We start from the raw sequence: 12550 nt of genomic DNA on the forward strand, positions 1-12550 counted from the left end.
GTGTTGTGTTCTCGTCTAATCAAAATGTTATGCGAGAGAGAATATTCTTCCTTTTAATCATATATCAATATTTAAAATTTTTCAAAGCATTGTAATAAAGATGCAATTTGTTAAGTTTAGTTAAAAACAAGTGATAAAGTTCAAATCCCCATTGTCGGGTAGTTGGGTGGCGATGAGAAATTGTAATTGAAATTTGATAGATAACTTTATCTTTTTTATTATTTATTTTATTTAATATTTTGTTCATAGAGTATATATTAAAAAGATTGTAAGAAAATGTATGGAAAGATTTACTACAGCATTGAAAAACAATAATGTTTTTTTTTTTTAAATTCCTAGCATTTTTTAAGTTTAAACCAAATATTTTAAAAGATTACTAAAACCGGTAAAATACAAACGCTATCATACTTGTTCATATTTTTTATGACAATAAAAAAATAGTTATAAAAGTATATTGCAACATATCTTATTTTATCTATGTTGTAACTGTTTTATTTTTTATATTATTACAACCGTCAACTTGTACAATTCAATTTTATAAAAATGTATAAATTTTCCTTGAGAAGGAAATGAAATTATATTATAATTGTCGTGTCGAGTTAAAAGACAATGTCGGGTTAAATTATCGTCTTTTATTTAAATGCAGTGGCGGAACTTGGATAAAAAATGTAGGGGAACCAAATAGATTTGTTATATATAATTTTTTTTAGTTAGAAAAAAAGTTCTTTATCTTTTCTCTTCATTTTCTCTGCTTAAAATAAGCACACATAATAGTAGAATTTAAAAAAAATATTACTATCATTCACTATTATATCATGCTATTATTTTATGATACCAAACCATGAATACCATTTTAGATAAACTCTTCATACCTTATCAATTTGATTTTGTGATATTGTCAAATTTGAGACCGTTTTTCTCGCGTTGTAATGAATTTTTAAATTCATTATATTATAACTCTAAGAACTTTAGATATTTGTTTTTTATTGTCTTGAATTCTTGGTTCTCATAAAACCTACCTCTTAAAAAAAAGAGAATCAATTTTTTTACTTTTTATCATAATCTTTCTAATATAAATTTATCATCTCTCGCCTATCTAAAAAAAATAAAATTTATATTCACAAATCACAATGCAAAACATAACAAAACTCATACCACTTTAATTAAAAAAGCAACACCGTATGAATTCAAAACTTTTAAAAAAATTTACCATAAACAGCAAAAAACACAAAATCCCTAAATTTCACAATTAAGGATTATAATAATATGGAAAAAATTATAACTAGGGTTCATATCAATTTCATAAAAGAATCCCTCAAATCATAATTAGGGTTTTATTAATTTGGGATCAACTTAATTTGGGATAAACATTCTAAAAAAATCATAAATTTAACATACAGAAATCATAATAAAATATTAACCTTGATCTGAGAGATCATGCAATAATGTATACTTCAATCTCAATTTATGTGTTTTTCAACCTCTATTTCCCAATCTATCTCTTTGTATTTATTTCTCTTCACACACTTTCATCATAATTTACATGGTGGAAAGATCTTATGACGAAAAAAAAAATCCTAATCTCTTTTATAAATCAATGTCTCTATTAAATTTTTTTATTTTATCTTTTATTATAATTTTTCATAATATAAACTTAATATAAATAATATATAAATATAATTTAAAAAATATATAAATATATATAAAAAAAAACAAAAAAAAAAATGGGGGAGCCACGGCTCCCCCTGTCACCACATAGGTCCGCCAGTGTTTAAATGGGAGTTACATAAAATTGATAACATCTTTGTATGATAGTAAAGAAATTGAAAGAAAAATATTTTTTTTGGTCAAAATTTGTGTTTCGATTGATTTTAATTTATTTATGAAATAGTGTTATTATTAATATTGTTCCACATTCTTATGTTGGTACTAATTATTTTATCGTGACCATATATTGGATTTTGAATTGAGAATTACTCATATATTAATTTTCTTTATATGTTAATATTTTATAACACTATTAATACATAAACTATGTTTAAAATAAAAATTAAATAAAGTAGGTCAATCTGTAATTTAATAATTTAACGATTGATAGAATCAATGATGAAGTTTATTTTTACTACATTAATATTGTTTAGATCCATGATGTTACGTGTGATTATCTCACTCTCTCTTTAATTTATTAATCAAAGTCTGAGGGCAGCGTATATTGTATGTTTCTGCTTAATATTTTAACCATGTTGAATTCAATTAGTAAGCTCGTCCAACTAAACTTTTGAATGAGTCAAATTCAATTAAATTGTACTTTTTGTAATTCACGTCATTGAATTTTAAATATGATGAACAAGACTCAACTATTATTTGTTTAATAATTTTATGTTTCGTGGTATAAATATTATTCATGTATTTGTTAATTAATGCAGCTACCTTATAAAAATACAAACAACAACTAAAAATAGTTATGTTAAGATATTATTTTCTTTTAAAAAACTATTTTAAGGTAAACTTTTTTTAAAGGGTGATAACTTTTTTTATATATATCATCCAATTTAATGACAAAGTCAACCAAATAAATTTAACTAAATTAGAAAAAAGTTAGATTATGTTTGATAGTAAAATAAAAACACAAAGTACAAATTCTTATCATTATACAAAAAAAGTTCATGAATTGTTTCAGTAAGGAATGTATTCATGAGTTAATAAGGATAGTATAATATTTTTTCATTAAAATTTTATTTTAATTAAAAAAATAATTTTTTATAGCATAATTTTATTTTATTTTTTGCGCGAGAATGTTGATTAAAGTTAATTATTTAAAAACTTGCTTTTATAGGAATATTATTTCTGTGCGAGATAATAAATCAAATATGGACACGTATTTTTCAATTTAAGACTTCTGAAAAAAAATAATTTTTTTTATCAAAACACGTTTACTTTAGAATAAAGATGTTTAACATTAAACTCTACTTTTTAGAAATTTAATTAAAAAGTAAAACGTACAAAATCAGTCAATGATGATGCTTAAAGTAATACAGAGAAAGATAAATCATCTTAAGGCAACCACAGTCGTCATTTCCGTTCATTTTAGTTTTAGATTGATTAAAATATATGATATATCCTCATAAGAAAATATCAAAATATAGCATATTCCCTAATTAAGATTTTTTGTTAATAATTTAATAACATTACCATTTTTAAAAATAGCAGCATTAGTATTATTACATTAAATACAATTTAAAGATAAGGTAATTTGACATTATATTATAAAAGAAGTCTCGTTCTTTATGATTACTTATTCGACCATGATCTTGGCTAAGATTTTGATTTGAATATAACGACAATGTAATTAACTTTATGCCCTAACTATAGATAGAATTAAACTATTTTGATCGATACCAATTTTTTAAAAATAGTGTTTTACGATATAAATTTGAATTTTATTTCAATATAATTAAATAACACTTATTTTTTTTTAAATAAATTATTCAAACATAAATCACGTTTGTACCAGTTCAATTTTAATTAAAATGACGGTCTCTAATTCAAACACACACACTGGAATTAAAATTAAGAATGTCAATTAATTATTCCTTGTTTTAATTCGAATACTGTCTAACTCAATCATGATTCAATATTAATTAATTAATTAAATCACTTAACTTAACATTAATTAGATTAATATTTAAATGATCTTATAACTGGTATTTGGTTAAGAATCATTAATAATATAGTTTTACTTTAATAAAAGTTTATAATTAGGTGTGACTTTAATTGAATTCTAAGCTCAACAACTATTGATGTAATTTTATTTTATTTAAAAGATAAAAATATCTATAAATATTATCAAGATATAGTTGATAATTTATTTAAATACGTATCAAAATTTATCATCTTATTTGTGATTTGACATATTCAAAACAAATAAAAGAAAATTAAATTGAAAGAGTAGAGAATACTGTATGAGAAAAGGAAAATTTGGAAAAACTAAAAATAAAAAACTATACCTTTTAAAGATTTTTTAAGCCTTCATCTTTTAAACCTTCACACTTTATATTTTATCTGAGAAACAAAGAGACAGTAAGAATATTTTTGTTTGACTTTATAAAGTGTAAAATACTTGTTTTGTATTTAAAAAATTATTGACAAAAAGAATATTTTTTCCTTAAAAAATATGTTATGTAAATTTATATTATTTTAATTAATGAAGTTAATTATATCATACTTCAACATAAATGCAATGAAATTAATAATTATTAATTTTTTCTTAAATTGTATTTTATTTTAATTAATGTAATTAATTATTTTAAATTTTAATATAAATACAGTGAAAATAATAATTAATTATACATTAAGCACCAATTAGCATTTATCATGTTTAAAACATCAAATTGAATTGCGCTTGCATAGAATACACAAATGCATTACAATACTGGGAAACAATTAATTAAGGAAACCTTTACTATGTTTTGTTAAGCATGGCAAAATTTACCAGATTAATATTTAAAATACCAATTTTGCTATTAATGCATTGCGGTACAAGGAAACAGTGATTTACGAATATTTCAAAATAGTTTTTTTTAAACATTCGTAAAGAAATAATTAAATATGTTTTTAGTCTGATAATTACTATTAATTTTTTTTAATTTTTGTTTAATTTAGTTCATCAATTTTAAAAATATATGAATTTAATATTTTTTATCAAATTATATTAAATTTATTTTATATTTCAAACTCTTTTCATAATAAATAAATATTTTCGTTTTAATAATAAATAAATTCGTTTAATATTAAAATATAAATATATTAATTAATATAAATAATTTAAATATTATCATAAAATATATTAAAAATTTAACAAAATTTAATTAAAATAATTAAATTGAATTAAATTTCAAAAATTTAATTTTAAGTATAATATGAAAGCCTTAAAAGAAACATTAAGATAATAATTTATTACAAAAGCGATATTTAATATTTTTATCCTAAAGAAGATAAGCAAGTAAAACAAAACAATATGTTTTGTTCAGCTAAATTCATCGGCCATTCATTAAGTTTAACTAAAATCCGAATAAAAGGTATTGTAGGAAAAAGAAACCAAGACTTCACGGTATTGGGAGGGAAAGAAAAACAAGGTGAGAATTAATGAGTTTTGAAAAAGTGGGGAATGTTGATTTCTGACCAAATTGACCCTGAACCTCAGAGCTGGAATACCGTGGGACCCACATGCCCCACCAACCAAAGCAGAAAGAAACATAAAATTTCCATGGCGTGACAGGGAGAGAGCGAAATCGAACCGAAACGTTTCGAAAAATTTCTCTGGCATAATAAAAGGGAGAGAGAGATAGAGAGAGAGGGAACGCAAATTGCAGAGAGCAGAAGAGGTGCCTCTTACTCGTTATTCACCGTTACGAGTTCGACCCTCCTCTCGCTCTTCATTCTCTTCGTGTTCTCTTCGTTCCTATTATCGTAGACACAACGCGCAATAGCTGCGCCTCTGGAACCGTAGATGGAAGATAGTTTCGTTTTCCAGTGGAGCGATATCAGATCTCTCTTGTCCATCATTCAGTGGTGGGCTTTCAATGTCACCGTAATCATCGTCAACAAGTGGATCTTCCAGGTTCCCGCACTTTTCTTCCTCTCATTTCAATTTCCAAACACTCGCCGATTCGCTTCTTCTTTTCTAATTCATGAGATTTCTTTTCTGTCATGTCGTCGATTTTGTTAGATTCCGCCGCTAGGATGTTCCACACGGATGCCTCGTGTATCGTGATGCTGTCAGAATGAAATTGCCATGGATTACTGTTTTTCTTAGTGTTTCTGTAGATTGCTATTTTCGGCGATGCGTTTTAATTTGTAGAGTTTCATATCTTAGTCGAAATCCATGTTGCGTGTCTGGATCGAGTTTTTGTGTGTCTTTGAAGCGCCTTTTAAAATTAACCAAGATAGTGATTCTTCTCTCACAATTAAAAAAAAAAGTACACGTGATCCTAGCCTGTCCACCGAGTACGATTGTAATTCAGAAATTTTGTTTCGTTACTGATCTAGTTAATTGCCCGGTACTTCTACGTGCAAGTTGTAGGTTTCTCTTAATTTATCGAGTTATTTGTCTGGGCTTTGTTTGATTTTATTTTCTCTGGCCGTGCTATGGATTTAATTTAGAGCTAGATGTTTTGTTTATGGTGCAATAGACCCGAGACTATAGTTTGTTAATCATTGCAAAATTCGTCTGTTTTTGAATCTTGGAATATTTCGTGTGAGTTTTAACAACTGAACTAAAATGTGAAAAATACTGTTACTGTAATGTTACTTTCCTAATGTGGAACATAGCTTAGTATGATTTTAAAATAAAACAAAAAATTATTCTAACTGGTGGCATGTGTGGTTTAGTTTGTGAACAGCAGTAATTGTGTCTTTAAAGTCTGTTTTCTGTTTTTTTTCCTTGGAGATTGGGCTTTCTATTGGTGTGTATATTCTACAAGATGCAATTCTGTTTTTTGCTTGTCAGTAAAGGTCTTGCGGTTTTCTTACGTTTCATCCCTGGTTCTCAAAACTCCATTTGGAAAGGAATTATTGTAAAATAATCATTTCATGATGAAATGGATCTGTAGATAAAGTTTTGTGATCGCCGACTGTTTATATCTTTTATGCTTGTGTTCCATCTATAATCAATAATAAATTTATCTATATTGACCACTTATTTTCTACGATCCATGTGTATTTAGGATTCAGGGTATGGATTATAAACAGTTTACCTTTTTTTTTTGTTGCAGAAATTGGATTTCAAGTTTCCCCTATCAGTTTCATGCGTCCACTTTATCTGTTCAGCCATTGGGGGATATGTGGTAATAAAGGTGTTGAAACTTAAGCCACTGATAACTGTTGACCCTGAAGATCGCTGGCGAAGAATCTTTCCAATGTCGTTTGTGTTCTGTATTAACATCGTGTTGGGGAATGTGAGCCTACGATACATTCCAGTTTCTTTTATGCAGACAATAAAGTCATTCACACCTGCCACCACAGGTGGGTTTAATAATCGGTGTTAACATTTCTGCCACATATTTGCTACTTGCTTTATATTAAGATTCGAGGATGTTTACGATTACATCTAATCTTGGTAAACTGGTGCAGTTGTTTTGCAATGGCTAGTGTGGAGGAAGTATTTTGACTGGCGTATTTGGGCTTCTCTTGTACCCATTGTTGGAGGGATTCTTCTGACATCTGTAACAGAGCTTAGTTTTAATATGTTTGGATTTTGTGCTGCATTATTTGGCTGTCTGGCTACTTCTACAAAGACTATTCTTGCAGAATCTCTTCTGCATGGATACAAATTTGACAGGTACCATCTTTACGCTTGACTTCCCTTGTTGTTCATAACTCTGTATTTTGGTTTTCTTTCTTCCCCTTCTCTATTTTTTGCCTTTTCTGGATTTTCCAGTATATAGACTTTACACTTGACCGTTATTTCCATGTCCGTAATATTATTTATTATGGAAAATGGGTTTTACCTCATACATTGCGTTTTTTATTAACCTTTTTCTCACATGTAGAGCTAGGAAGTATTCTATATTGGTGCTCCGAACATCTCTGGGTACCGTTTAGTGTTTAGTTTGATTGCAACAAGTCAATCACTAAGAACCAGATGCAACTAAACCAAAGCAAAAAATTGCTGGGTTTCACCTTTAAGTTAATGTAGAAGGCCCCTTATACGGTGACTTTATTTATTAATAATGATCAATATTTGTGCTATATGATTAGCATCTGTCAAGGTGCCAAGTTTACAACAATGTTTCATGAGTTCCTTTGTATTTTTGTTTGCTTCAAAGGGGAGGCGTTACCTCATTCCAAGGTCAGGGGCGTGCCTCAAGCCTTTGTAAAAGTTTTATGTTAGGAGTCCTACATTGAGTAGGATGAGCTATGAACTTCAGTCTTGAGGTTTTCCATCTAATGGACTTGTCTTTTGAGTTGAGTGACTCTTATGCTTATGTCTTAACAATTTATTCTCTTGTTGAGAGTTGGGTTAGGAAAGGGTTATTTATCGGCTGAATTAAGGAGCAAATAGAAACAGATAATTGAGTGAAACTGTCAAAGAAAAAAAAGATATAATTGGGTCAATATTGGTTGAGTGATGTTGTGGATGTCCTCCCTCCAAAAGGAGTAACAATGCCACGAGTTCTACATTAGTAAAATGAACTGCTTAATATTGTTAAGAAAGGATTATTTATAGACTGAATTAAGTTAAAAATAGAAACTGATAGATGAGTGAAACTGACAGAAAAAGAAGAGCTACCATCGGTTCGATATTCGATTTGGGTAGAGTTGATGTCTTCGCAACAACGTAGAGCTCCGCATCGAGTAAAATGAAATACTTAACATTGTTCCGTAGAAATTGCACCGAAGACGTTTTTTTGGGGCAATGACTTAACATTGTCTTGGCTGTTTTATTCTACTCGGGTCATGTCTTGGTTTCTCTGAATAGCTTTACCATGACTTTTCTGCAGCACACGGACTAACTTTTGTTTGCATGTATCTTTAGCATAAACACAGTTTATTACATGGCACCTTTTGCAACCATGATCTTGGCGCTTCCTGCCCTGTTACTTGAAGGCAATGGAATCCTCGAATGGTTTGGTACCCATCCATATCCTTGGTCGGCTCTCATCATTATTTTTAGCTCCGGGGTGTTGGCTTTCTGTCTTAACTTCTCCATTTTTTACGTGATTCACTCCACCACTGCTGTAACATTTAATGTTGCCGGAAATCTTAAGGTGAGATTTGTTATGTATATCATCATTCCTGCACGAGATGCGTTTCTCTCCTTTTGGACTTTGTTTCATTCTAGCTTAACATTTACTCCCTAGTTTGGATTTATTAAATTAATTTTCATTCTTTGACTTTGCTTGTAAGTCATTAATGTGCTCGTGTTAAAGGATAACTAATGTCGGTGGATCTGAAGTACATGTTAAATCTCACTTCGTCTATAACTCTGTTTCATTTTATTGGAGCATTTTAGTCTTACGAATTATTTGACATTTTTGAAATTAATGAGAATCGTGTTTTTTGTGCAGGTTGCAGTGGCTGTCCTTGTTTCTTGGCTGATATTTAGGAACCCAATTTCATATTTAAATTGTGTTGGATGTGCCGTGACTCTTGTGGGCTGTACATTCTACGGTTATGTGAGGCACATGCTCTCCCAACAGCCAGCAGTCCCTGGAACTCCTCGGACCCCCAGGACTCCCAGGACCCCCCGTAGTAAGATGGAGTTGCTTCCTCTTGTAAATGATAAATTAGAAGATAAGGTCTAGTTTGTTTAGCTACGCATGAAACTCGTGTTTCAGCCTTTTTAGAAGGCAGTAATAGCAATAGGTACAAATGACTTCTCGTTATTTATTGTTAGATTACCCAAAATTCTTAAATACAACTTTCTTTCGTTTTTCTTCTACTATCCTACCTCTCTTCCATCTTTCTCAATTCTCTGTTTTTCCCTTCTCCACACCACCTAGGGCTCAGTTTGTTTTGTCTCCAATACCCTTTTCTATATTTTTCCCGTTTGATGCTATATGCACTGTAAAATCACGGCCCATTAGTAGTGAACTTATTGTTATTTTTGAAAGTGAATACGTATTCATTCATATAATAGCAATGTTTACGATCTACGTTTATTGACAAAAAAGAAATGCCTGTTTCTTTTAGTGAATCGCGAAGACCGGATAAACTGCATGTGATTTACAATACAGATAACGTAAACGATAAATTGAAATGTGCTACTTTTTATAATACTACTATTTCATTATATAAATTTAAATTTATGAAAATAATTAAAATTTAATGTAAACATTTTATTTTTTAAAATCGAATAATAGTACTTAAATAATTTATAATAGGTATGGTACACTTCTCAATGAATGGTACTGCAAAAATTAGTGGGTCTCTGACGATGACTTTTTTTTACCAGCTCTAAACACTGAAGAACACAGTAACAAAACATACTGTTCACAAGCATGGACAATTAGATTATTTTTATTAAAAGTCAGAATTCTTGGTCACTCGACATTTTAGTACACGATATAGTTAGAAGTAGTTACAGGGTGCACGATATAGATTATAGATGACGATGCAGATACAAAGGTTGCTTTAGCCACTTACCCCTGTTATCCCTTCTAGGATCTGAACTAGCGGTATCTAAATTTTCAATCTAAGCCAAAAGCCAGAAGTTCTTCTGCCACCTAGTGCTAATGAAGTATCCATTTGTTCCCTGGCTTCTCTTCCTCACCCCAATTGTCAAGCACTCTGCTTTATTGATGCAATGCTTCACAAACTCCTCCGTATAACTGCTTCCGCTGCTTCCACAGATACTGCAGAAATAATTCTTAACTCAAAAACTGCATACACCGAATCGCTTAAAAACTCGAACTGAGTAGCAAGAAATTTAAAATTTGGCCTCAAAGGTTCTTTATTGCAGTTGTGTGGATGATAGAATAGAACTCACCAACTTAAAAGAGAAGATGATTTCTTTTGGCCCAGTACCAGGACAGAGACCTCCAACTTCTTTACTTGGCTCATTACTGTGGCCAGTTTTGGTCCTTGGATAACGAGCGCTTCCACTTCAACCTATGTCAGACCATAACCTCATCAGTAACTCTTTATTCAATAAGGGTGGGAACAACATAGGAAGAACTGTCAAAAGAAAAGCTGAAACATCTGAAAACTTCTCATGATTTCTCTCTGAAAAGTGAAAAGGGGGCAATACAAGAAGCCCATCCAAAGAAAAGAAAAGTCGGAAAAGAAACAACGGCAAAAGAGGGGATGTGAAAAAAAAAAAAAGATAAAAGAAGGAACTTCCTACTCCATTATTGAACAGCACTGAAAAATCAAAGACCAACTGGAATCAAGATCTACCAAACAAACACAACCATCTTACCCCTGGCTTGCAATCTTTGCAAAGGGAGCCGAGATAATTGACGAGATAGGTGGAAGAAGAAGATTCAGGACCTTTGTGAGGAGGTACAACATGAAGCAGAGTCAAAGAATCACCCTTGTTAGTTACATGAGTAAGTGCCCACATCATTGCATGTTTGGAATGTGAAGTTCCATCAACCAACACCATCACCCTCTTCTTCCCCATCACCCCACTCTCCTCATTTCCCTGAATGTTAAACCCTTCCATTCGATTCACGCTTTCCCCACACTCTTTCTCAGAAACGAAGCCGAAGAACCGAGCATTGATCTCTAGAACACACGCGACACTTGATTTATGTAACCGCAAGTGTAGCACCGTACTATCATTTCCAGAAAAAGAGGGTGTAGGTGCTAGAGTGTTGCAGGGGTTTTGTTTGACAGATTACTATAGTTGGGAAAACACACTTGCACTTGCTACTTCCTAGAGAGAGAGAGAGAGAGAGAGAGAGTTGCAGCAGAGTAGGTAGAGAGGGTGATGTGTAGAGGGTAAAATGTGATGCCAATGGCGAAGGTTTGGGCTTTTATTTTTCCGTAGATTAAAGTGTCACGGGAATCTGAGGTCTGTATTATGCATGATGCAAAACAGGATCTTTTGGGAAATCTTTTTTATCTATTCCAGAATCTTTTGTACCATTGTAGTAATACTTGTTTTGTCTAGATTTAAACTAATAACAATAACGATAAAAACCAATTTTCCCATAACATATGATGTCTTACCTCATTCCGCATGATGTTTAGTGGTCCATCACTAGTCAGATCAGTAATCTATGTTTGTATCATATCAGGTTGCATTCTAATAATCTCAAATCATGAATATGATTAGAAATGGTTTCAAAAAGCCATGAACTTAACTTTTAATTATGTTGATGGGATTAAGAATTAGCCACAAGAGGAACAAATATTGTTTGAATGAACCATACACAGTGAATCTCTGCTGAAATTTAACACTATTACTGTTTGGGGGTGAACTTAAATGCAACCCACTTTCACCAAAACAGTGTACCCAACTGGGTTTGCCTGGGGAATCGTTTGTGCCTATTTAGATTAATTTCTTTATTTCTATCAGAGTAGATCAATTAAACATTTTTTTTTAAATACGATTACAGAAACAGTATTTCTATAACTGTCATTAGCTTCGTTGCTTTAACTCTATCTACTAGTAGCTTTTCAAATTGAACATAGGGTGAAAGCATGAGTTGGATCACTTCACCTTCCATAATAAAATCAATTGATGATGGTCTCAGTGATCAGATTCAGAGCAAAAGGGCACAGGAAGAAACTAATAATAAAAACAAATAAATTTTGGCATGAAGAAACATATAAAAATACCGACATATAACTACTAATCAATCTAGGATTTCAAATGTGGTTGTGTTGTGTTTCTTGAAATCGCGCTTTTGGCATCATTGAGGGGTTTCAATTAGCACCCGTAGTAATTAAACTGGATTAAACCTAAATGAGAAGATAATGGCAGTTTATATTTTTTTGAATAAAATAAGAGTTGCTTTACTTCTCATTCACTCGTCAGTGTTCAGAGAGCAGTAAAGAAACCTGACCTGACACAGACTATAATAATAACAAATTTGAAAAG

General features: G+C 30.6%; 2 protein-coding genes across 2 annotated transcripts; one reads left to right on the plus strand and one right to left on the minus strand.

Annotated features, from left to right (window-relative positions):
- The first annotated feature begins 5291 nt into the window (after positions 1–5291).
- LOC114163271 (UDP-galactose transporter 1) lies at positions 5292–9649 on the plus strand. Its single transcript, XM_028047486.1, has 5 exons — positions 5292–5620; positions 6774–7023; positions 7132–7339; positions 8537–8768; positions 9069–9649. Exons 1-5 carry the CDS (start codon positions 5510–5512, stop codon positions 9303–9305), a joined length of 1038 nt encoding a protein of 345 aa, XP_027903287.1. The 5' UTR covers positions 5292–5509; the 3' UTR covers positions 9306–9649.
- A 353-nt stretch (positions 9650–10002) lies between these two features.
- Positions 10003–11502, minus strand: LOC114162775. The gene is made up of 3 exons (XM_028046749.1): positions 10922–11502; positions 10490–10611; positions 10003–10355 (listed from the first exon to the last, which is right to left on the minus strand). Exons 1-3 carry the CDS (start codon positions 11165–11167, stop codon positions 10196–10198), a joined length of 528 nt encoding a protein of 175 aa, XP_027902550.1. The 5' UTR covers positions 11168–11502; the 3' UTR covers positions 10003–10195.
- Positions 11503–12550: the final 1048 nt, after the last annotated feature.

Source organism: Vigna unguiculata, chromosome 9 (genome assembly GCF_004118075.2).
Source record: "Vigna unguiculata cultivar IT97K-499-35 chromosome 9, ASM411807v1, whole genome shotgun sequence".
NCBI lineage: Eukaryota > Viridiplantae > Streptophyta > Magnoliopsida > Fabales > Fabaceae > Vigna > Vigna unguiculata.